At 48.4% G+C, this 23,973-nt stretch overlaps 1 protein-coding gene and 2 pseudogenes across 1 annotated transcript; 1 reads left to right on the top strand and 2 right to left on the bottom strand.

Annotated features, from left to right (window-relative positions):
- The first annotated feature begins 672 nt into the window (after positions 1-672).
- On the top strand, positions 673-1,477 carry LOC143689567 (microtubule-associated protein RP/EB family member 1 pseudogene; annotated as a pseudogene).
- A 505-nt stretch (positions 1,478-1,982) lies between these two features.
- Positions 1,983-13,339, bottom strand: LOC143690996 (DNA dC->dU-editing enzyme APOBEC-3-like). The gene is made up of 8 exons (XM_077168861.1): positions 13,194-13,339; positions 11,941-12,085; positions 10,470-10,737; positions 10,209-10,323; positions 5,472-5,628; positions 3,311-3,587; positions 2,904-3,025; positions 1,983-2,578 (listed from the first exon to the last, which is right to left on the bottom strand). The coding sequence occupies exons 1-8, from the start codon at positions 13,274-13,276 to the stop codon at positions 2,519-2,521; spliced, it is 1,227 nt and encodes a 408-aa protein (XP_077024976.1). The 5' UTR covers positions 13,277-13,339; the 3' UTR covers positions 1,983-2,518.
- Positions 13,340-21,728: 8,389 nt separating this feature from the next.
- On the bottom strand, positions 21,729-22,255 carry LOC143690405 (biogenesis of lysosome-related organelles complex 1 subunit 6 pseudogene; annotated as a pseudogene).
- Positions 22,256-23,973: the final 1,718 nt, after the last annotated feature.

The following is a 23,973-nucleotide window of genomic DNA, read 5'->3' as shown; positions in this document are numbered from 1 at the left end:
TAACCCAACTAGTCTAGACAGTACTGGGAATTTTCAATTTTTTTCCCCCTCTGTGCTGGTTTAAAACTGTTTTATACCCTCAGAAAAGCTATATCCTTTGAATCCTAATCCAATTTTGTGGGGGTAAACCTATTGTTTGGGTGGGACCTTTTGATTAGATTATTTCCATGGAGGAGTGACCCTGCCCATTCAAGGTGAGTCTTAATTAGTTTGTGGGAAACCTTAAAAGAGTCAAGGCAGAGAGCAGCCAGACACAAATGTTTGGAGGGCTGCTGGAATCAGAAGCTGAGAGCAGCGGAACCCAGGAGCAAAGGACCAGCAGACGTCAGCGTCATGTCTTCCCAGCTGACAGAGGTGTTCCACAGGCCGGCAATCTTCCTTCTAAGAGGGTATCCTCTTGTTGGTGCCTTAGTTTGGACATTTTCACAGCCTTAGAATTGCAACTTGCACTTAATAAATCCCTTTTATAAAAGCCAATCTGAGGGTGCACGGGTGGTTCAGTGGTAGAATTCTCGCTTTCCATGCGGGAGACCCAGCTTTGATTCCCGGACCATGCACCCCCCACCCCAAAAAAAGAAAAAAACAATCTGGGGGGCCGCGTGGTTTGAACAAGATGAAGATGGAACCAGAGCCAAGCGCAGGCAGTGGTTGTGTTCCTGCCGAGAGCCGACGATGGCAGTGAATGTACATTCAGCATCAGTGATCAGTGATAACTTAAGACAACATTACATGCTGGCATGGATTAATGAGTCTCTGCAGCTGAATTTGACAAAGATTGAATTGTTGTGCTCAGGGGCTGCCAATCCTCAGTTTATGGACAAGCTATTCCCTGGCTCCATTGCTTTGAAGACGGTGAAGTTTCAAGCTAAGCTGGATGATGAATACTTCCAGAACTTCAAAATACTACAAGCAGGTTTTAAGAGAATGGGTGTAGAGGAAATAATTCCTGTGGACAAAGCAATGAAAGGAAAGCTTCAGGACAATTTTTAATTTGTTCAGTGGTCCAAGGAGTTTTTTGATGCAAACTATGATGGAAAAGACTGTGACCCTGTGACTGCTAGACAAGGACAGGAGAGGACATTGGCTCCCTCCCTTGTTGCTCCAGCTGTGAATAAACCAAAGAAACTTTTCAGCTCTAGCAGTGCAGCTCCACAGAGGCCCATTTCAACACAGAGAACTACTGCAACTCCTAAGGCTGGTCCGGGTGTGGTGAAAAAGAATCCTGGTGTGGGCAACGGGGATGACAAAGCAGCTGAATTGATGAGGCAGGTCAACGTCTTGACACTTACCATTGAAAACTTGGAGAAGGAGAGAGATTTCTACTTTGGGAAACCAAGGAACATTGAATTGATGTGTCAGGAGAATGAGGAGGGGAAATGACTCTGCATTGCAGAGGGTTGTGGACACTGTGTCCCCAAGATGAAGGCTCTGTGATACCTGATGAAGGGGCCCACGGGAGGAACAAGAGAAGCATTAACGACCTGGGCCAGCAGAGCAACGTCGGAATTCTTCAATTCAAATCAGGTGCTTAAGTGTAAAATACCCTCCTTCATTATTCTGAGGGGACTCACTGGTTTCTTTTTGTAAGCAAAAAGTACGTCTTCTTAAAAAATGCACTTTGAAGAAATTTCACTCTTTTTCCATTAAGTATGAGTTGGGGGCTTTTACCTTGTAGCAGAGCAGTAGTAACAACTGGTTGGTTCACCTAGGGGAGCGAAGAGGCTGACCCCTGGGGCTCACCATGTGGCTGCTGGACATGCTGATGACTGGAGCAGACATTACCTAGTACATTGAAGTGAAGGCCTCAGTAGAGAAATGGAAAGACTGAATTGAATTTTAAGCTAATGTGACATCTTGGCAGAGAATATTGTAATAAATAAACGCCTCAAGAGTGTTTAAAATATGCTTCCATATTTCAAAATATAAAATGTAACATGAAAAAAGGAAAAGCCAACCTGAGGGTGCTGGACAGTTCAGTGGTATAATCCTCACCGGCCGTGCGGGAGACTGGGGTTCGACTCCCAGCCCATGCATTCCCAAAGCAAACAAACAAAAACCGTTGTGATAAAAATTCCCTATGGCATACATATCACATATCTGCCCCTGTGAGTATGTATGTATAGATATAAAAATACATGCATGTAGGAAGACACATTTAAAAAAAAAAGCCAATCTGTTTCAGGTATGTTGCATTTGGCAGCTTTAGCGATCCGGACCCTACCCTCTGTGTGGCAGAATGAAATCCCTTATATTCATTTTAATTATTCCCCGCTCAGAAAGTAATCCAGGTTTTACAGACTTAAGAATTATCTTTATTTGTTTTTTTTCCCAATTATAAAAATATGCACCCGGTGTAAAAAAGAAAAAAAAACCCCATAAATGAATGAAGGAGAGAAGACAGGTAGGTCTTCTGGACTCGGGCTGAGGTTAGGCTTGGAGTACGGCTGTGGAACTCACAACTCGCCCCTATGAGGCTCTGAGATGCTGCAGGGGTGGGTCGTTCTGAGTCACTTCTCCTCTATGGGGATACAAGTTGCAAATTCCTGAAGGCATCATTTAAACCATCCAGTCTCCGGGGCTGTTGAGGGAGAAAGGGAGAGTTCAGGAAGCACAGATGGAGGAGAAACTGTGCAAGGGGGAAGGGAGGGAGAGCTGAAGATGAAAATGCAGAGCCAGGAAAAGACCTGGGGCAGGGACAGAAAAGGTGACAGGAGAATGGAAGAGCAGGGAGAGAAGAAAGGAAGCTGGAAGGGAGCAAAAAGGGCACAGTGAGGCTGGTGCAGGGTGTGGGAGGAGGCTGCGGGGAGGGAGCAAGAGCAAGGAGGGACAGCGCGAGGTGTGCCGAAGCAGGGAAGGTCCAGTAGGGGTGGGGGTGTAGGGCAGGTGCAGGGGCCCCTTCTGACCCGCGGGTTCTGGATCCGCTCCAGCCTTCGGCAGAAGCTGTTGCTAGATCCAACCAGACGGTTCCAGGGCTGGAAGGACTTTCCCTGGTGGTTCACAAAATTTCTCCAGCAGTTCACAAACTCTGAAGTAAAGGAGGGGAAGGCAGTCGGGACCCAGCAGGGACCTTCCTCTCCTTCCTTTCCTCTCCCCTCTCCTCCTCCCCCTGGGCCTTATTTTCTCCCCAGAAATTTCCCGTCCAGGCGGAATCAGCTCCTGGGCTGGGCCATCGTCCTTCCCGCCCAGCACCCTCCACCCCACAGGGGCTTCTGCCTCCCAGAGTTGTCACCCAACCCCTGTCCTCCCACAGCTCTCCCAGCTCTCGCAGCTGCCCCCTGTCCTCCCACTGCGGCTCAGCATCCCTTCGTACCTCGGGAGCTCATGACAGTCACCGTGATTTGGGATTTCCCCAGCAGCTGCAGCCCCTCCTGATATTCTGGGCGCCAGTGGAAGTATAGGCGGGATACGAAGAGCTGCAAGCTCAGGTGGGGGCGGTGGGCTTCGATGAACTCGGCCAGAGCCCTGGCACAGGGCAGGCAGGGGCTCCAAGTGACATAGCAGGTGACCTGGTAGCTCGAGTTTAGGCCCAGTCTCAGGGTCATTGACCTGATCTTGTTAATAAGGTGAATTTCCGCATGGAAACGTTTCTGAGGAAGGTCCCAGAGAGAAGGAAAGGTGAGAGGGCAGAGGCCAGAGGTCACCTGGCTGAGGGTGGAGTGGGTGATGGGGGGCTCGTGGCCAGGAGGTTGCTTGAAGATGTTCCAACCTGGGGTCCTGAGGAGCAGGTCAGAGATCAGGGGAGAAGGGCAGGGTGGGCTCAGTGCTCGGACTAACTCCAGTGCTGGTAGTAAACTGCACTGATGGCCACAGGGTCAGCCTTAGAACAAACGGGGACAGCGACCTCGGCCTCAGAGGACTCCAGATGAGCCCCTCTTATTGACAATTCAACTTTGAGTCAGAACAAAAAGAGGAGGGGACTGGAGGTTGTGGGGCTGCCGTTAGCAGAGCTCTATCTAGGTGTCAGGCCACCCTGCCCAGTAGGAGAGGCTGGAAAAACACTGGCCACCCTTCCTTCGTGGCTCCTGGCACCCCCCAGCCCCTGCCTGCTCCCAGACACATCTCCCACCCCAGCCCCCTCCTTCATACATGCCACAAAATCAGACCTTTTGAGGTTCCCCAGACAGCCTCCTCTCACACCTCATATGCACCTTGGCCTTTCCCTCCTCCACCTTTCTTAAGCAAGAGCCTCAACTGGAAAGCCCTTCCCTAATTTATCACTCGGCTTTGCCTCAGGGGTCACTGCTTCCAGGAGGGCTCCCTGAGCTGTGCGATGGAAGGAATGTCCGCCTCTGTGCCCCATGGTCTCCTGCAATCACAGCACCCACCACATCATGCTGAAATGTTCTGCTTAGATGTCTCTCACCCCTTAAGAGATTTATTTCCAGGTGTCCCAAAGATGATTCTAGCCAGGGCTTGGCATGGAAGTTACCCATTGAGCTGGTCCATGGGAGATCACCCATCCACTCATGGTGGAGGTGAGCCACGCATGCCAGGGGGCTCAGGATGAGTGCGGGGGGTGTGTGTGTGTGTGTGTGTGTGTGTGTGTGTGTGTGTGTGTGTGTGTGTGTGTGTGTGTGCAAGGGGCAGGGAAAATAACTAAGGGAGCAGCCCGCTGAAGGTCACATGACATGTGAAATGGGGGGATACATCCCAAGTCCTCCTTCCTGGGATCTTATTGTTAATTATTTGATTTTTTAAGGGAAAGTTAGCCCTGGACTGGCTCTGACTCTAGCTATGTGGTTGGCTCCAGAGCAGGCTCTACCTCTGGAGCTGGGGCTGGAGCTGGCTCCAAAGCAAGCTGACAGGTCAGGAGACACACAGGCAAGGTCCTTTGGCTACCTCTCCTCTGGTCCTCTGAAGCCCTGCAGACCTGGGGTCACCAGAACACCCCATGTCCACAGAGGATGTCTTTCTGGGTCAGTGTTTCTCAAGGTTGTTCAAGTGCCCGAGCACCTGGATATAAGGCAGGCCCTCATGGGACACATGCAATCCATTCATTCATTCATTCATTCACTGGCTCACTCACAGCGCTGAGGACACAGTTGTGACGTGGAGGAGGCAGGCAACAGGCAAGCAACCACCCTCACCAATGCAGTATTGCACCATGGCAGGAGTTGCCAAGGAGGAAGGTGCCATGAGTGCCAGGAGCTAGGGCAAGGGGCCTATGGGGAGTCAGGGTGGCTTCCCTGAAGCAGCAACCGAGCTGAGCCAAAGGGGGAGGGAACAGTAACTTCCCAAAGGAGGGCAAGAAGAGACAGCTTGAAGCCCTCAGAACAGGAAAGGATGTGGAGAGTTCTGGAGAGAAGCAGGACCAAGCTGAGCCGCCGCTGCAGCGGGACCAAAGGTTAAGGAAATGCAGGGGCAGTTAACATGGCAATTGAGGACCTTCTAGGCTCGAACTGCACTTATTGTCCCTGCAAAAGGGATGGGTCTGGCTCTCCTCACCCTGCCCCCAGACTGCCCGTTGGCACCTTGGTTTGAAAGTAGCCTCTGTCAATTATGGAGCCGTTCAGCTCCTGCAGCTGGTAGCACACATAGGTCCTTCTCCGCCTGTAGGGCTTTTGGGGCCGGGGCCGGTTGTTAAATTGGTAGTAGAATATGTCTTCTTTTAGCAGGTGCATCGGGTTTCTGTGCAACCAGAAGGAGAAAAAGAAGTAGAGCACAGGCTCCCATCACCTCCTGAACCCAACACCTTGGTCACCTTGGGCCCCTGGAGAAGGAGGAAGAGGGTGCTGGCCAGGGCAGCAAGGGGAGGGAGGGGGAGGCCTTCCACCTTGCACCCCGCCTCCCATCTACCCACACTTCAGGCCGATTTGCATGCAGGGTGCCCCCACCCTTATCACTTTCTGCCTGGGTCGGGTGGGAAGCCCTTCCCCAGTGGCAGGCGGCACCCTCCCCTGGACAACCACATGGTCCTCCCTGGCTCGGACCCTCTCCTCTAGGCTGCCCACCCAGCTTTGTCCTGCCCCTCCTGCCCCGCTGCCTTGCTGTCGTTTCGACACCCCTTCTTGGGCGTCCCGATGTTGAAACGTTTCTCTTTTGGGAACAGGGAATGGAATCTGGGGCTTCCTCTAACTCAGTGCTTTTTTTTGCTTAGGTGTGTGTATAACAAATTTTGTCTCCACAAAGAGCACAAAGGCAGTTGAGCAGGAAAAACTATTGTCACCAAGGGAGTGTTGAGACAGTTTTGGCTGAAGGACTCGATGGCTTTTTGTCCCCCTGATTGTGATGATGCTCTCCAGAGTGTTCAATTTTGCGACTCAATTTTTTGGTCCCCAATTTAATATTGTATTGCTAAGTGACCTGGCCACTGTGGGCACATGGGACCACTGGACTCTTTTTGCTAAACATCATCAGCTTCCCAGATGGAGAGGGACACAGAACTGGGAGCCTTCTAGTCCCCATGGACACATCCCACAGGAAGGCAGCCTGGGTCCGGCCCCACATCCACCCCTGATGAAGCAGATATAAAACAGTCCTAACAGCTTCTTGGGAAGCTTGGTGGAGTCTCAGCTCTGTCCTTGAGGGTGCCGTGACAGCACTTCATACAGATACTTCACCTAAGGCCAAAGCGATGCAGCTGACTACCAAGCCCGGCTCGCTGACCACAAGCCCCAGGAATCTGTGTCGGGACATGGGAAGCAAGCTGAGGGTGCCAGTGCACCAGGCACAGACCACAGGCGCCAGAGATCTCCATCTCTGTTTGTGCAAGGCCAGAGATGCCTCCATCATATTTCTAGCCAACTCATCGAGATACCACTACTTGCCTCCATGAAAAACCATTTCTAACATCTGTTGTGCTAATGAACAAAGCCAAGGGATTTCATTCATGAAGTCCAATTTCTTATATCCATTGTGCTAATGGGTAAAACTTGTGGTGAGTTTGGACTCAGATCACCGAGGAGCCGGTAGGTGCCATCTCCAGACTCTGAGGAGCGGCCAGCCGCCCAGTCCGGAGTGCATACTCCCAATTAGGGCAAACGGCTGCCGCCGGGTGAGGATTAAAGCGGAAACACCTATTTATAGCACATTTAGGGTGCCCGTCTCGTATACGTTAGTCTGGGATCTTCCTGGCTTTAGTCCTGAAGTCCCAAATCCTGGAAACCCTTCAGTCCTGGGAAAACCAGGACAATCCAGGCTGAATAATTTAACTAACAGGTAATAACTCTTAGTGGTAGAAATGTAGAAATTTGACCTTGAATAACTAAAACTTTAGGTATGAACACCAAGAACTCATTCCACACTGGTTAGTATCTTTATGGGAAACCATGTATCTTCTTGTCTCAGATAGGAATTTTTCCCTCCACAGAGCAGAAATAAGAAAATTCTTTGTGAAATTGTACACATTTAAAAATAAAATATACAAATAGGCATATGGCCAAGGCCATAGAGAAATGGGGTCTAGGGAAACCACAGTGGGGAGCTGTACTGGGACAGGTGGGAGGCCCTGAGATAGGAGCTGGGAAGAAGCCTAGAAAGGGAGAGAGCCAAGGTCATGACGACAGGGAGAAGGAGGAGGCAGGAGACAGAGGAGGGCCGGGGACTGGGGCAGGGCAGGCAGGAGTACCTGGCCCTGGGCCCTGGCTGTAGCCTCTTTGGTTTGTCCTAGGCCTGCCCCTTGGCCCTGGATGCTCCAGCTCCACTTTGCTCTTACCAGGCTGCCCTTGGCCTTAGGAGAGCCCCTGTGTCCTCCCAAGGCAATCTGAGAGTGGGCCACCCCTTCCTGCCATGGGCATCCTGCATGGCCAGGCTCTGGGGTGGTCTCACTTCCCTGGGCCCAGAACCACCTTCTGTCAGGTCTGCAGCTTGACAGAGTGAGTTCTGGGCCACAGGACCCAATCAAATGCCAGAGAGAGGAGGGCAGGCTCTGCTGTGCAAGAGGCCAACCCTGGACAAAGGGAGTAGGACAGAGGCTCCTGGGGGGTGGAACAGGCTGGGCCTTCTCCACACCACCCCTTGTTTTGCACCTCGCTATCCCATCCAAAATCCTATAGGACTTTGGGGGTGATGGGAAGTAAGGGCTGGGGGTCAGGGCTCTGGACCTTGAGAAGGCAGAGGTGTTGAGCAGATCCTGTGCCACGACTTCTATCCAGTTCCCCTATAGCATTGAGAGGACAGGATTATTATCCTGACATCACAGATGAGGTTACGAGCACAGACAGGCTAAGATATCTGCTCAAGGTCACACAACAAATAAATGGCAGAGCTGGAGTGCAGCCCAAGTCACTGTGACTGTGTGCTCCATCCCCAAGCTGTGCTGCCACCCAGCCCTTCCTGTTCCACGAAAAGGAGTGAGGAGTTGACACAAAAGTTGACTCCCAACTGAACCTCTCCCAACCGTTGCCATACTGCTCCCCCACCCTCCATGCATACTTCCTGTGGCTTTGCAACCAAGATGCAGACAGAGCAGGAGCTTAGAGGCTCCAGGAGAAAGGTGCCCTGCCCTCTATGCCCTAATGTCCGAGGCCACAGTGGATGGTGGTCCCAGAATGAGCGGCTGTCAGACAGCAGGAGTGTGTGGATCTGCATGCTAAGGCATAAGTCAAGGTCAGCAGGCCTGAGAAGCAGGAGCGAGCCCTGTGCTGTCTAACCATGGAGATATGAGGGAAGCCCAAGATGGCAATGTTTGCTGGCGTTTCCCTGAAGACGGTCTTCCTACTGCTTAGGACTATGGAATTCCTGTGAGCAGAGACTTCCCGCGTGGGTGCCATTTGAAGCTGGGGGAAGGAGGGGGGAGGGCTGCGAGCGGGAACAACGATTGCCTTTGAGGAGGTGCCATTGGGGTCTCCATGGGTCTCAAACACTGGCCTTTGCCCTTGTCCATTTTCTCGAGTGGGAGGGCCATTTGGACCCGGCCACTTTGGCCGACCAAAACAATTAGGTCATGTGTCGTCTAGATCAATCCATGCCTCCTCGGTGCCTCCCTCCTTGAACATCAAGGCAGATGCCTAGAGGCAGCTAGAGAGAACTGGATTCTCCCCTGGGTAACTGTGTCCAGGGACCACCAGGCTGCAGTGGGGTTGGGGAGAGAGAGCTGAAGCGACAGGCCACTGCCCCCTCCCCCTGATTAATCCACACCCACTGTGGACAAGATCCCAGGCATGCTGGGACTCGAGATGTCCTCCAGCAGGATTTTACAGATTTGTTCAAAACTCATCTCCTCCCTTCTTTCTCCTTCTGTGTCTGCCTGCCCAGAATCACACCTTACTAGGCTGCCTCTTGCTTCCTCTTGCAGCCTCTCTGAGGTCTGGTGTCCCAGACCACCCCGTCTGGCACCTCCCCTGAGCCTGAGTCAAGTCGACTTCCTTCCAACTGTGTGCACATCGTGGTTTGCTTCTGTGGCCAAAGGTCCAGATGGTCCCTTCCTGTGGGACCTGGCCAGCCCCAGCTGGGCTTCTACTGACCTGTCTGAGTCCCAGCTGCACTTCTGCTTTTTGAAAAAACTCTGAGTATCTCAGGCCTGATTTTATCCAATCCTATTTTTTCCTTAAAAACTTATTTAAATGTAAACTTAACCATTAAATTGCCCCCTGCCCCCCACCCCAATCCCATCCCTAAGCCATTTCCCAGCATAGAGCTTCATCTCTGGAAGCGATTTGGGAATGGAATAAGGGGAGAGCAGAAGTGAGGGTGGAGGTGGAAATGATGGAGGGGTGAGAGATGGGGTGGAGCTCAGGGTGTAGGGAGGTTCTGGAATGGAAGGAAGGCGTGTCAGGATCTGGTGGGGAGTAATCAGGGGGACGAAGCCACAAAGTGAGGTCCCCACTCACTGCGCCTGCTCATCTCCAATACTCTCGGTCATTTCATCAGGAGCCTCAGACTGTCTTAGAGAATGTTTTCCAAATCTTCTGATTTCCACACAGATACGTATTCACACCCCTTCCTTTCCATTTAGTAACAAAATTGGGTTAATAGAAGTGCTGGGAGGAAGCACTGGGGCTGCTCGGTAAGACCCTGGAGGAGTGGAGAGCTTTGGAGGTGGAGGGAGACAAGGGGAGGAAGAAAGGAGAGGGCGCTGAAGAAGAACGAGGGGGAGGAGAGACTGGTGAGGAGTGAAACTCGGAGGGGGGGAGGGGAAGGCGGGGAGAGGGGAGGGGTGACCGGGAAGAGAAGGCAGGGCCAAGAGACCCAAAAGGGCCACAGTCAGGGAGGACGTGAGGAGGGGGAGATGGAAACGAGAAGGGCCCGGGTAGGAGGAAGCCACTCACTTCAGAATTGTCTTTAGCTTTTGGACCAGTTCCTGGGAATTTTTTTCCAGATTCTCCCACTCCTGGAATGGCTGATTTCCAGTGTCCACAAAATTTTCCCAACAGTTTTTAAAACCTGAGTTGAAAGAGGGGAGAAAGCAATCAGCCCTCCGGCGAGGGCTCCCCAACGCGCCCCGTCCTCTCAGAGCCCCTCCCACAGCCGTGCCCTCGCCTTGCCAGGCCCCCCCCTCCCCCCACCTCCGGCCCCAGGGCGCTCCTCACCTTCCCTGGACATGATGTTGATCTGGGCGCCTGCCCGCCACAGCTGGAGAAGCTCCTCCCGGCATTTCGGGTCTTCGTACCAGTAGAGGCGGGCGGCCAGGAGGCTCAGGCTCACGCTGCGGTTCTCCTGTAGGAACTGGGTCACCTGCTGCGCGCAGCTGTCGCAGGGACTCCAGGATATGTACCAGGTGATCTGGTAGCTCATGTCACGGTCCAGAAGCACTTCGCAGAACCAATCCAAGAAACGCTGTTCTGCGTGGGTGGCATCCTCGGGACGGGAAAGAGAAGGGAAAGGGGGAGGATCGCTGCGCGCGAGGGGAGTAGGGTGGGGGGCAGGAGACAAGAGACCCAGGGCACACGATAGCTTGATTTATCCCTTCTTCCCCTGCCTCCCCCTCCCTTCTTATTGATTCACCCTTTTCCCCATTCATTAACTCATCCATCCACCCTACCTTTCATTCATTCATTCAATAAGCGCCTGAGCAGACGCTCTGGGCCAGGCCCTCGGGGGCCCAGGCTTGGCCCGACCGCTGGGGAAAGGGACAGGGCTCTGCCGTGCCGTGCGGCTTGGTGAGTGCAAAACCCACACCTCATTTCAAAATAGTGGTAGGAAAAGAAAAGAACATAAACTATCTCCGAATTTTTATGTTAAATTAGATGTCACTGTTACAATATTTTCCATATATTGGAATAAGTAAAAAAATATTTAAAAAAAATCCATTTCCGCTGTCCCTTTTTACGTTTTAAACTGTGGGTGTTAGAAAGTGGAAACTCAGCCGCCTGCCATTAGTTTCCCTTCGCTAACGCTGCTCGGAAGCCGCCCCGCCCAGGGCGCGCTCGCTGCGCGCTTGGGTGCGGGGCAGGGCTGGGTCCGCGCTTTTCGCGGGTCTAGACAGTGGTTGCCGCCCGGGACTGCAGAGCGGTGCGCGGAGTCCTATCACTGCGGACGCTGGTGGGAGCCGCAGCTTCGGACGTGCAGAGGCGCGCACTCTCTCGGGGCTGGCTGCGGGGCGCGCGGGGCTCACCCTCGCCTAGTAATTCGGCCGCGGTGGGAAGAAATCAGGGCGGTGCTGGGGGCGGGGCCGACCGGCTGCGCGGTTTCTACGCCAGATAGGCTGCTTGCTGGGCAGCACCCGGGCCTCCCGTTTTCTAGATCTGCTCTTTTCCTGATGACTGCTGGATGCAAAGCTCAATTACGAGATTTGGGGGACGAACCGCTCTAGACTCTTCATGGCAGGGAGGGGCTGTCTCTGAACAAGGCCATTTGTGGTAAATCAAACACCTTCTTTTATCAGATTCCAGGGGGAGTTGGGACATCAAGGGCCAAGGACCTAAGAAACCGTTGTGGGGAGAAATACTTACAACTGAGCTACCGCCATCCTGCATTTGCTTATTGTTTTTTGTTTTGTTTTCCTGCATTCACAACTGGTTCAGTACCTGCCTGCTAAGTGACTGTCAGTCTAGTTGATACCTGGCATTGGATGATCCCACTGTTTATGTCACCGCCCTCTCTTTCCACTCGGTAGCATAGATAGGTGTTCTTCTGTTTAGAGGAGAAGTAACTGTTTTTAAAGTGGGTGTTGAATTCCACCTCCGTTAACGACTTCACTGGGTTTCTGCAGGCAAAAGGGAGAAAACTGAAGAAGAGGGGGCACTCTCTCCGCACTTCCTCCAGGCCGCTGTCTCCTGGGCAGGGCTCCCCCCACCCACCTGGGTTCCGAGTCTCTCCAGACCCCTTCGCCCCCGCCCTGCAGAATTACCTGTTAGGGAGGGAGGAAGAGAAGGGGGTGACCTCTCCCACTCAGCTCTGTAGCCTTCCAAAGGATCTCCCTCCCCAACCAAGTTTCCTGCCCACCCGTCCCCCACCCTATTAGAAAAGTATAAAAAAGAGAGAAGGATTCTTTTGCTGCAAAATACTCACTTTTACCATTTCATCCATCATGTTTATTATTATTATTTTTAAATCAGATTAACACCTACATTCCCAGAGGCAACTCTTCTAAATGCTTTATGTGTATGAATCCTCCCCAAATCCTTTGGGAGCCTTTTCCATTTGGTAGATGAGGAAAAGGAGGCACAGAGATGGAGGGAACTGCCCATGTCACAGAATGAATAAGTGGTGGCACTGGATCCTCTGCCCCAGGGAATATGGGTATGGCTTTCTTTTTCACTTAATTTTTAAATTTGGGCATTTCTTCTTATCATGATTATACTTTTCTATTTTTTTATGTGTAGTTATAAAACTAGGAGCAGGACCTCATAGTGATTATTTTAGAACATTCTGCATTTAATTTTCTGCTGTCCATTGTGATATCCTCGGAAGGAGGATTTACCTCCTTGCTTGGGAGAGCGCTTTCCTCCACTCCCAGCCTGTACCAGAATATTGTGTTTGTAACCGGGCAAGTATAATAGAAAAGCGACCAAAGTGCTTTGAACAAAATTCACCAATTGCTTCAAACATGTTTCAGTCCAATTCCGGGCGTTGTCAGCCCAGGAATTTACCAAAGACCCATAGAGTGGGCTGCCCCGCCCAGAGCCAGTGCTGGAGGGAGACAGAGGGGGCAGGGAGGGGATGACCCGGCCCCGGGAGACTTTCAGACCGAGGCTTCGCAAGGAAGGAAGAGCAGGGAGAGAAACGGGCGGAGGAGGCCCTGGAGAAGAGAGGGCCGTGGGCCGCAGCACCACGGGGCCAGAGCCTGACGCAGACTGAGGAGCAATGGGTACCTGATCGCTGGAGCCTGGCTGCTGCCTCCATAGCTCGTCCGAGGCCTGCCCCTAGGCACTGTGTGCTCTGGCTCCACTTCCATCTCACAAGGCAAGTGGCGGCTCCACCTCTTCCTGCTGGAGGCCCCCTGGGTGGGAGGGCCCTGATGTGGCTTCCCGCCCTTATCTCAGGCTCACCTTCTCTTGAGACTTCCTGCTCAGCACAGGCGTTGTCTGGTGGTCCCCCGGGGCCGCAGGCTTCAACCGGATGGTAAAGGGAAAGAGAAAGTAGTTGTTGCTGGAGAGAGGAAGGAGGGCTCTGCTGTGCCGGGGGCCAGTTCCTGGGTGAGAAGAGCAGGACAGAGGCCCAGGTGCCTCCTAGAGGACAGGGCAGGCTGGGCCCTCTCCACACCCCCCAGCACAGGGCTTTGTCGGGCTCACCTCCTGCCTGTGCGAATGAATGGAGGGGATGGGACTCTGGGGGCGATGGCCAGTGTGGACCGCCAGCCCAGACTGCTGCGTTTCCTCCCACCCATGCCGCATGGGAATTCTGTGCCAGTCCTTGCTTAAGTGCCCCCATCGAACCTGCACGCTGCCTTCAGGGCACCCTGCGGTACTGACGAGAACACAGGCTCAGAGATGGCCCGGTGGCTTCTCGAGGGCACACAGCTGTAGCTATGGCATAGCTGGAGTTAGAACCCACATCTGTCCGTTGTCTAAAATCCGGCTCCCTCCATGATGCCAGCCTTTTCCTTTCTCACCACAAAGGTGGAGGAGAAGGGACAGGTGTCTCGAGAGGAAAGGGCTTGCTGCCCACACAGGCCTCTCAAAGGGTTGCTGGCCAAGGAAATGTGAGAGCTACACACACCCCACGCACGTGCACACACGTACACACATGCGCATGCACACACTCAAAGTCCGTGGTCTACGTCCATCTAAGACTAAAACCCAGAATGTTGGAGGAGTGGAGGTGCAGGGCATCCTTCAAATGTCCTCCTAACCCTGATGTCCCACCACAGGGCTTTGTTCCAGGTGAAGTGGGGCTCTCTGTGGAGACCCTGAACCTTCTGCTCCTGGCTCCAAGGTGGGGCCCAGTCGCGAGGTCGGCAGGTGGATATTAGCATGTTCGGCAGCGCCCCCGCCTCAGTAAAGGTGTTTGCACCAGGTGGTCCAATGGAGAGGCTTGGATTTGTCAGGTGAAGTTTTCTGTTACCGTCCCAAACGATTGGCTAAAGGGTACCAATGCCGGTGGAATAGAGCATGCGTCCACTGCCCAGACACAGTTGCTTCTTTGAAGAAAATATAATTGTGGACCTAGACAAAAAGGATACCCCCAGACCCAGCTCTAAGGTATCAGGAAAGGTGACAGGAAAGCTCAGAAGTAGAGATACGAGCTTTGATCTGAGCTCTGCCGGGTCCTTGGGCAGGTTCCTTAATGCCTCTGGGCATCTAATATTCCTCATCTATGGATGGAAATAATGATACCAGCCGTACAGGTTTATGGGCAAGATAGAATATGGTCATTTATACAAAGAATTTAGCACAGGACCTGGAATGTGAAAAGAACTGAAGAAATGATAGTTAATTATCATTAGTCACACCATGTTTTATTTTTTAGTCATTTGAGTGAGCCAACCTACAAATCTTCCAGAACCTCCAAAGTGGTATTCCCATTTGCATTTACCTGTTGTTTGCTTAGTTTTTCATATTTTATTGCTCATTTTATTTCTTCTCATTGCTCACGTTTCTATCAGCAAGACCTCCTGGCCCAGTGCTGTCTTGGAGTTTTAGCAGCCACTGTCTTTTTTTCTTGTTTTTTTTCTCTGTGGCAGACTTCTACTAGAAACCTTTTATCACATTAAGAAAAAATTGGAAAATTTTAATTGGAAATAGTCTTTTTTAATTGGAAATAGTGTTGAACTATAGCGTATGCATTCTACTTTTTATCATTGGAATGACCATCTAGTGTTTCTCCTTTAAATTGTTAATGTTGCAACATCACGCTTAGTTGTGGGTTTGGATTCAGATGGGCTATCAAACTCATGAGACACATGTTCATTTGGTGTTCTAGTTTTCCCGGCTGCCAAAGCAAATCCCATGCAATGAGTTGGCTTGAACAATGGGAACTTATCAGCTGAGGGTTCTGAGGCCAGGGAAAAGTCCAAATTCAGGCATCATCAAGGCGCTACCTTCTTCCCAAAGGCTGGCATTCTGGGGCCGGCTGCTGGCAATCCTTGCTCCGTGGCTCCTCTGTCACATGACAATGCACAGGGCTACCTCTCCTGGACTCTCTCCTCTCTTCCGGGTTCCGTTGATGTTCAACTTCTGTTTGCTTCCTCTGTGATTTTCTCTCTCTGTCTGAATTTCATTTCACTTATAAAGGACTCCAGTAATAGTTTTAAGACTCATCCGGATTGAAGTGGGCCACACCGCAACTGAAGTAACTTCACGAAATGTCCTACTCACAATGGGTTCACACCCACAGGAATGGATGAAGTTTAAGAACATGTTTTTCTGGGGTACATAGCTCCAAACCACCACACTTGGCTTTAAGAAAGGAAACAGGACACCCAATACGATGTGCACAGCAAAGCAGAGTCTCAGGCCCCTAAGTGCAGCCTCTGAGGCCTGTAGTTACTCACCCCAGGGTGGGGTGGGGTGGGGCACAAGGTGGGGAAGCCGAGTGGGTGTGGCCCTTCCAGTCAGGTGGCCCCTCCTAGAGTGCAGACCCATCATTCTCCTGTGCTCCTACTTCTTATCCGTTGTGGTTACTCATCAGGTGTTTAAAAAATATATTCCATTCTTGTCCATTTTTGGTGTCAGTATTGTGAAATAATTTGGGAAGCTCTCCATCATTTCCTTTTCTCTGGAATAGTTCCCATCACATGGGCCTGCTCTATTCATTGATGATTTGGGAGCACTTCCAGGAAAACCCACCAGAGTCGATGTTAGATGAAGGATTGATTGCCTATTCAATTTCCTCATTGATTATTGACCCAACTGAGTTATTTGCTCCATTTTGAGTCAATTTTGGTGATTCTGATTCTCCTAGCATATTTACCGAAGTGTAATGGGATATCACATGGGACTTTCCCAGTTGCTCTGGAATTGGCGGGTGGAATTGGAATTGATGGTAGGAAATCCAGTTGGATTAATACCTCTTGTGGCCCAAGAGGCACTAAGTCCCTGGTGTTCCATCAAAGCCCCATGTAGCTGAGGGTGAGTCAGACATACTACACAAAGGTTTATTGCAAGGCCTTGTTCAGGGGTCTTCAACCTTGACCAGGAGATCCCAGCATCAGGGAGTTGTAGGCTTATCACCAGGGGTAGGAGAGGGCTTCAGAGATCTAGGACAGGAACAGCTTTCCCATGTCAGAGAAATATATAGTGGGGGAGACCGTCTCCCTAGCCCCAGGGTCCTTTCTAAGATATCGTCTGTGTGTCTCATGAGACACACAGCCTTTGGATGCCACAGAAAGGAAAACAACAGCATTCATAGGAGGCTCTTTCTTGGAGAAGGGGGCAGTGAGAGAAAGAGGCAGTTGTCCTTCTCTACTTCCATTTTCCCTGGCCACGCTTGTGGACGGGGCAAGCTCCCAATAAGGAACGGGAGAACAGTATGCAAGGACACAGCCCTCCCACTACAGGGCCTCCGGCCGAAGCCTGGCTAGGTTGGGAAGGGAGGAGAATGGGTGGTGAGTGGCATATGGATTGAAGTGTTAAATTAGTCTGGTATTTTAGACCCCCGAAGTGATCAGGAAATTAGAAAATCTTTCCAGGATGGTCTTAAAGGATGGAGAAGGGAGATATCATGAAACCTGAAGACAATGACTGGAGAAATGAGATGGCTCCATATTTGTACCCCACTGATTTTCCACTGTCCGACAAATTAATATCATAGTTTTCCAGATTTATTTATGTTCAGTTAGGGTATTCTCTTCCAATGTTTAAAACCATCATAGATCTTATTTCCCTTTTCTCACTGATAATACTATTTGCTGGTATCTTCTCCCTCATTTGTAAGACTCTTCAAGTGTCATTTTTATTACTGTTCTTTTCAAAGAAACAGTTTTGGCTTCATTGAGCAACTCAGTTTTTGGTTTTATTTTCTTTTTTATCAATTTCTTTTATCTTTTTAAACACCATCCTTCTATTCTTGTTTTTTGTTGTGTGTTTTTTTTATTGACCTTGTTGTTTTCTGTCATTCCCCTTGAGCTCAGTCTAGAAACTTCCAGGACTGCAGGGAGATCTGGTGTCAAAGCCCAGGAAAGGAGCTTGCAAGGCTGTGATTTTTTTTTTTTTAAATCAAGACTAGCCCCAGAAAAGAAGAACACAGGCCCTCTGGAATGGGTCTGGTCTGGGGCCTGCAACCCGGCCTTTGGCAGTGTGGGACTGTCTGGCCAGCGGGACCCCAAGCCTGACTCTGAGCCGCCCCACCACCACCACCAGAAGACACTGTGCAGATGTTTGGGGCTCCCAGGAGAACAGCCTGAGGACAGAGACTGCAGGAACCAACCAGACACAGGAGGACCCAGCCCTGCAAGTCCGTGGAGTGAGACCAGAGCCGAGAGCCGCCTGACGGTTCCTCACCTCCCTCTCCTCCTCCTTGGCCTCTGAAGTGCCCCCCCTCACTCCCAGGGGGCTCCTCCTCCTCACTACCCCCACTCAGGCCGGACCTCTTTCCCCTCTCCAGGGCCTCCCCTCTGGGATCCGGTCCCATCTCAGGCCTCGGCTCTCACCTCCTGCTACCTACACACGCTGCTACAGAGGGTTCTCAGGCGCCCACCTCCTGAGCTGGACGCTGCCCTTTCCACCTCCCGCTCCTGTCCATTGCTAAGAGAGCCCGGCCACCCTTTACTTTGGAGAGCCTCTCAGGAAAGCAGTCGTCTCTTCCTGACCAAAACTATGCACGGTGTGTTCCTCAGGAACCTCACTATAGGAGCTGACATTAGATCTTCATGCAATTCCTGTGTACTTTATTTTATTATCGTTGTAGCTTATTTACGTCAATTTGAAGCATACAATTCAGTGGTGTTCTAGTTTGCTTGCTACTGGAATGCAATATACCAGAAACGGAATGGTTTTTAAAAAGGGGAATTTAATAAGTTGTCAGTTTGCAGCTCTAAGGCCAAGAAAATATTCCAGTTAAACAAGTCTATAGAAATGTCCAATCTAAGGCATCCAGGGAAAGATACCTGGGTTCAAGAAGGCCGATGAAGTTCAGGGTTTCTCTCTCAAGTGGAAAGGCACATGGCGAACACAGTCAGAGTTTCTCTCTCATCTGGAAAGGCACATGGTGAACACGGTCAGGGTTCCTCTCTAATCTAGAAGGGTACATGGCAAACACAGCATCATTTGCTAGCTTCTTCTCCTGGATTACAATTTCATGAAGCTCCCTGGGAAGTGTTTTCCTTCTTCATCTCCAAAGTGCTGACTGATGGACTCTCTGCTTCGTGGTGCTGCAGTATTCTCTGCTCTCTCTGAATCTCTCTCATTCTCCAAAATGTTTCCTCTTTTATAGGACTCCAATAAACCAATCAAGAGCCACCCAAATGGGTAGAGACATGTTGTCACCTAATCCAGCTTGACAACCACTCTTGACTAAATCACATCATCCAGGGAGATGAACTGAACATACAGTTTCAAACATACAGTATTGAATAGGGATTATTCTACCTTTACTAAATGGGATTTTGATTAAAACATGGATTTTCTAGGGGGTATGACATCCTTTCAAACCAACACAAGTGGTATAACACAAAGTTGTACAACCCTCACCACTACCTAATTCTGGAATATTTTCCTTACCTCCAAAAGAAACTCTTCCTATTAGCAGCTCCTCCCCATTTCCACACCCTCTCGCAACAGCCACTGATATACTTTCTGACCCTGGATTTGCCTTTTCTGGGCATTTCACACAAATAGAACCATGCATGCCATGACTTTTGTGGACGACTTCTTTCACTTGAGCTTGATGCTTCCAGGTTCATCCACATTGTTGTATATGCATCAGTACTCCATCCCCTTTTTATGACTGCATACCACTCCACTGAGTGGATATACCACATTTTGTTTATCCACTCACCAGCTGGTGGACAATCTTCTCTTTTACTATTGTGAATAATTCCTGCTGCCGGGGTCACTTGTGTACATATACATTTTTGTGTGAGCATGTATTTCCAGTTCTCTTGGGTAGATGACTAGGAGCGGAATTGCTGGGTCACTGGTAGCTCAGGGTCTAACTTTCCAAGGAACTGCTAAATTGTTTTCCACAGCAGCTGTACTTTCACCCCCACCAGCAGTGTATGAAAATCCCACTTTATCTACATTCTCTACAGCACTTGTTATTACCTGTCTTTTTGAGCATAACCAGCGTCATTTTTTTCCCCCCATGGGCAGGCTCTGGGAACAGTCTCATTTGTTTTTGTTTTTGTTTTTGCACGGGCAGGCACCGGGAATTGAACCCAGGTCTAAAGCATGGCAGGCAAGAATTCTGCCACTGAGCCACTGTGGCACTACCCCTCATTTGTTTTTCTTTTTCAGAGGCCCTTCTTTTTTTATTAAATGTGTAAAAAGTAGTCCTTATTTTACAAGCTCAAAAACAGGCTAATATATCAAGATATACAATCGGCATATTTGTAAACTGTAGCCATCCAAAAACTCAGTGCGGACACAATCTATATTATTTTCAGCATCTGCATATTTACCTGATTACTACTCCCAAGTGAAAAATGAATTCCCAACATTTAGCTCAGTGCATACTTCATATAGTTTCAAAACAAGGACAATTTTTTTCAACCCCAAACCAAAAGTCTCCCATCACCAATTCACTATTTTATGCAAAAATACAGAAGACTAATTAGAAGGGTTCCTACTCAGACTCAGTTTGTAATGTGTTTCTATGTTAATGAAATACCACTAACATTTTAAAGTTTAACTACAAAGATAGCAGTATTCTGACTTATAATTCACCTTAAAATAGTGGCTGTTTTTACATATATATCAGTTTAGACCTTTTCAGAAGTCTTCAAAATTTATATAATGTAACTCTGACCGTGTGCACACCATGCCATTCATTCAGTAAACCTTTATTTTACATAGGACACAAAAGTTCGTTAATTAACCGGAAACCTGTATCTATTTCCTGCTTGCTAGGGTTTCAGTCTCAATTCTGATTTCATAACATTACTCCCAAGAGTTGTTAGGAAGTTTTTAAATGATTTCTCTTCTTATGAATAAGAATCACTAAACAGTCTAGACCAGTGGTTCCTTGCATCAGAATTATCTGGAGAGCTCTTTTTACAATACAGATTATGGGCTCCAATTCATACCTACTGAGTAAGAATGTCCCAAAATATCTGTGCTTTTTTTTTTTAAAGTTCCCAGGTGATAATGATCTGAAGCCTAGTGAGGAATCCTCTGACCTAGCCAGCGGCTCTCAATCTTTACAGTACTTTAATATCACTTGAGGAAACTTTAAAAAGCAAACAAACAAACAAAAGTTGGTTTAATTCAGTATGTTTAGAGTGATGTCTGGGAATCAGCATTTTAAACAATCATTGCAGCTGGTCACAACCCCCTGAGAAACAATGCAGACTTCCTCGGGTGAAAAATGAGTGCATTCAAAAATTTAGGTGACACTGGCCTGCAAGCCCCTAATGAATCCTGCCATGGGCGGTTTTATCAAGTGTTCGAGGGCAACACTTAGCTTTTTAAGCAAATGTATTTATATTCTTAAACAAAAGATCGGATGTGGATTTCAAAACTATTTCCATTCATTAAAGAAGGGAAAGGCTCTTTCAAATAAACCATAAACCTTTAAACAGACCAGGTTTTTTAGCGCTCAACTTAAATCTAATACTTTCTCAATCATCAGCCTGATATGTGATAGAGGGTAGTGATTCCAGCTTACCAGAGATATAGTGTGAATTATATAAGACATATATTCTAATCTTATACTTTTATAAATCCTATATATTCCCTATTAATAGAGTTTGGAAACCAGTTGAATACTAAATAATACTAAAACTGTGAATAATGTGCTTTGACTTTTAAATAATGAAACTTCGTATTTCCCTCACATACTATTTCCCTCACATATCATACTGGGGGGAAAACGTTGTAGAAAGCACTAAAGGTATCATGCTGCCTTCTTTTATGAAGAAGCTCTTTACTAATTTTCTACCATTCCTCTGTCCTTATCCATAAAGTAGGTAGTTTGTATAGACCATTCCACTTTAAGAATCTTTAAAAAGCTCAGAGGAATAAACTACATGTAAGGCCACACAGCAAATCAGGAGATAGACAGAGCTAGGGAAATAGATCTTCTAGTTGGAAAGCTGAGTGCAACACCTTATCTCAGTGTGTCACAATTGTTACTAAGCATTATAAATATTTCAGCATTTATGAGTACGTGATAGCTCCACAAGCCCAGGCAAACCTTAGGGATAGATGTATAAGGCACTGCCTTAACATCAGTCTGCACGTAGGTGAGCTTAAATCCAAAAAATACAGGGTTGGGAAGGGAAGCGCACACACACAGGTACAGTCAAACTTTCATGTCCTTTTAGCTGGCTTGGCAGTTAATTGCTTTTCTCTTTCAATTTCCTTTTCTCGTTGCTGCTGCCTTTCTGACTCTTCTTTCTGACTCGTCTGCTGCAGTGTAAAGTGCTGTTTTTAAAAAATTTTTTTAACTTTGATGTCTTTTCATGGAGCATCCACATCTTTTTTTCTATATTCACCGACTTGGTATGATAGTGTTTAGCTTCAATGAACAAAGCATTAACATCCAACATAGAATGACAGTCTTCACATTTTGAAATCTCTCGTTCAGGTGTGTCTAATAATGCAACTTTGTTTTGTGTGAGTTCCCGGAGGCCTTGCTTTGATCTCTGCAGATCTGGCAAATAGTGAGAAAGCAATCCTTCTGCTAGTTGTTCCACAGCTTTGTCTCCTAGACTCAAGTCCTCTAGTCACCCTTCATCTAGAGAGGTGTCACTAAAACCCGAAGTGGTCTCCCTGACCCCTAGGCCGTCAGGGCACCCTGTCAGGGCCCCGACCAGCCCAGGGACATTCACGTCCATCCCACTGGGAACAAGGAAGGGACAGTCTCCCCTCATTCGGTTTTGATTCTCATTTCCCTGATGACCAGGGATGCTGAGTGCCTTATGTGCTTATGGGCTTTTGAAATATCTTCCTTAAACAAATATCTTTTCACATCCTTTGCCTGTTTGTTATATAAGTTCTTTATATATTTTGGTATATGATTTGCAAATATTTTCTCCCATTCTGTGGGTTGTCTTTACACTTTCTTGACAGTATCCTTTGAAGCATAAATGTCCAGGTTTATCTGTTTTTTTTCTTTAGTGGCGCATGCTTTTGGTGTCATCTCTAAAAATCCATTGCAAAACACAAGGTCTTCAAGATGTACCTTGATATCGTCTTCCTAGGGTTTTATGGTTTAACAGCCCTATGTAGGTCATTGATCCATTTTAAGTTAATTTTTTTTATATCATGAGAGGAAGGAGTTTGTGCTGGTGCGAAAGGATTACGTACTCTAGAAAAGCCATGTTTTAACCCTGATCCATCTTGTGAAGTCAGCCGTTTCTTTTAATCCCTACTGAGCACTGTTAGGGTGGAAGATTGATTAGATTATCTCCATGGAGGTGTGACTCACCCAATTGTGGGAATTAACCTTTGACTAGAGGGAGATGTGACTCCACCCATTCCATGTGGGTATTGATCAGTTTACTGGAATCCTTTAAAAGAGGAAACATTTTTGGAAAAACTTTTGGAAAAAGCCACAAGATCCACAAGAGCCCACACAACTAGAGACCTTTGGAGATGAAGAAGGAAAATGCCCCTGAGGGGGCTTCATGAAACAAGAACCCTGGAGGGAAAGCTAGCAGATGTCATCATGTTCACCACATGCCTTTGCACTTGAGAGAGAAACCCTGAATGTCATCGACCTTCTTGAACCAAGGTATCTTTCCCTGGATGCCTTAGATTGGGCATTTCTATAGCTTTGCTTTTATATTGGATGTTTTCACAGCTGTAGAACTATAAATTTGCAACTTAATAAATTTCCCTTTTTAAAAGCTGTTCTATTTCTGATATACCATATTTCTGGCAGCTGGCAAACTAGAGCAGAGTCCAAGTTCATTCTTTTGCATGTGGATTTCCCATTGTCCCAGCACTATTTGTTGAAGAGACTATATTTAGCGCCCTTGTTGAAAATCAAATGAACATAAATTATGGATTTAACTCTGGACTCTCAATTCTATTCCATGGCTCTTTATGTCTCCTTATGCCATTGCCACACTGTTTTAAATTCTGTGGCTTTGTAGTAAGTTTTGAAATTGGGGAGAAAGAGTCCTCTGATTTTGTCCTCTTTTTTCAAGATTGTTTTGTCTTCTCAGGGCCCCTTGCAATTCCATATACATTTTAGGATTGTCTTTTCCATTTCTGCATATAGGCTCCTGGGATTTTTATAGGGATTGCCTTGAATCTGTAGATCACGTTGGGTATATTGACATCTTAACAAAATTAACTTTTCCAATCTATGAATATAGGATGTCTTTTCATTTATTTAGGTATTCTTTAATTCCCTTCAACAGCGTTTTAGAGTTTTTAGGGTCAAACTCTTTCACCTCCTTGGTTAAGTTCATTTCTAGATATTTATTCTTTTGGATGCTATTGTGAATGGAACTGTTTTCTTAACATCCTTTTCAGATTGCTCATTACTAGTGTTTGGAAACAACTGATTTGCATGTGCTTATCTTTTACCCTGCAACTTTACTGA

Source organism: Tamandua tetradactyla, chromosome 7 (assembly GCF_023851605.1).
Source record: "Tamandua tetradactyla isolate mTamTet1 chromosome 7, mTamTet1.pri, whole genome shotgun sequence".
In the NCBI taxonomy this organism is placed as follows: domain Eukaryota; kingdom Metazoa; phylum Chordata; class Mammalia; order Pilosa; family Myrmecophagidae; genus Tamandua; species Tamandua tetradactyla.
Note: the sequence above shows the minus strand (reverse complement) of the source record. Positions and strands in the feature narration are given on the sequence as shown.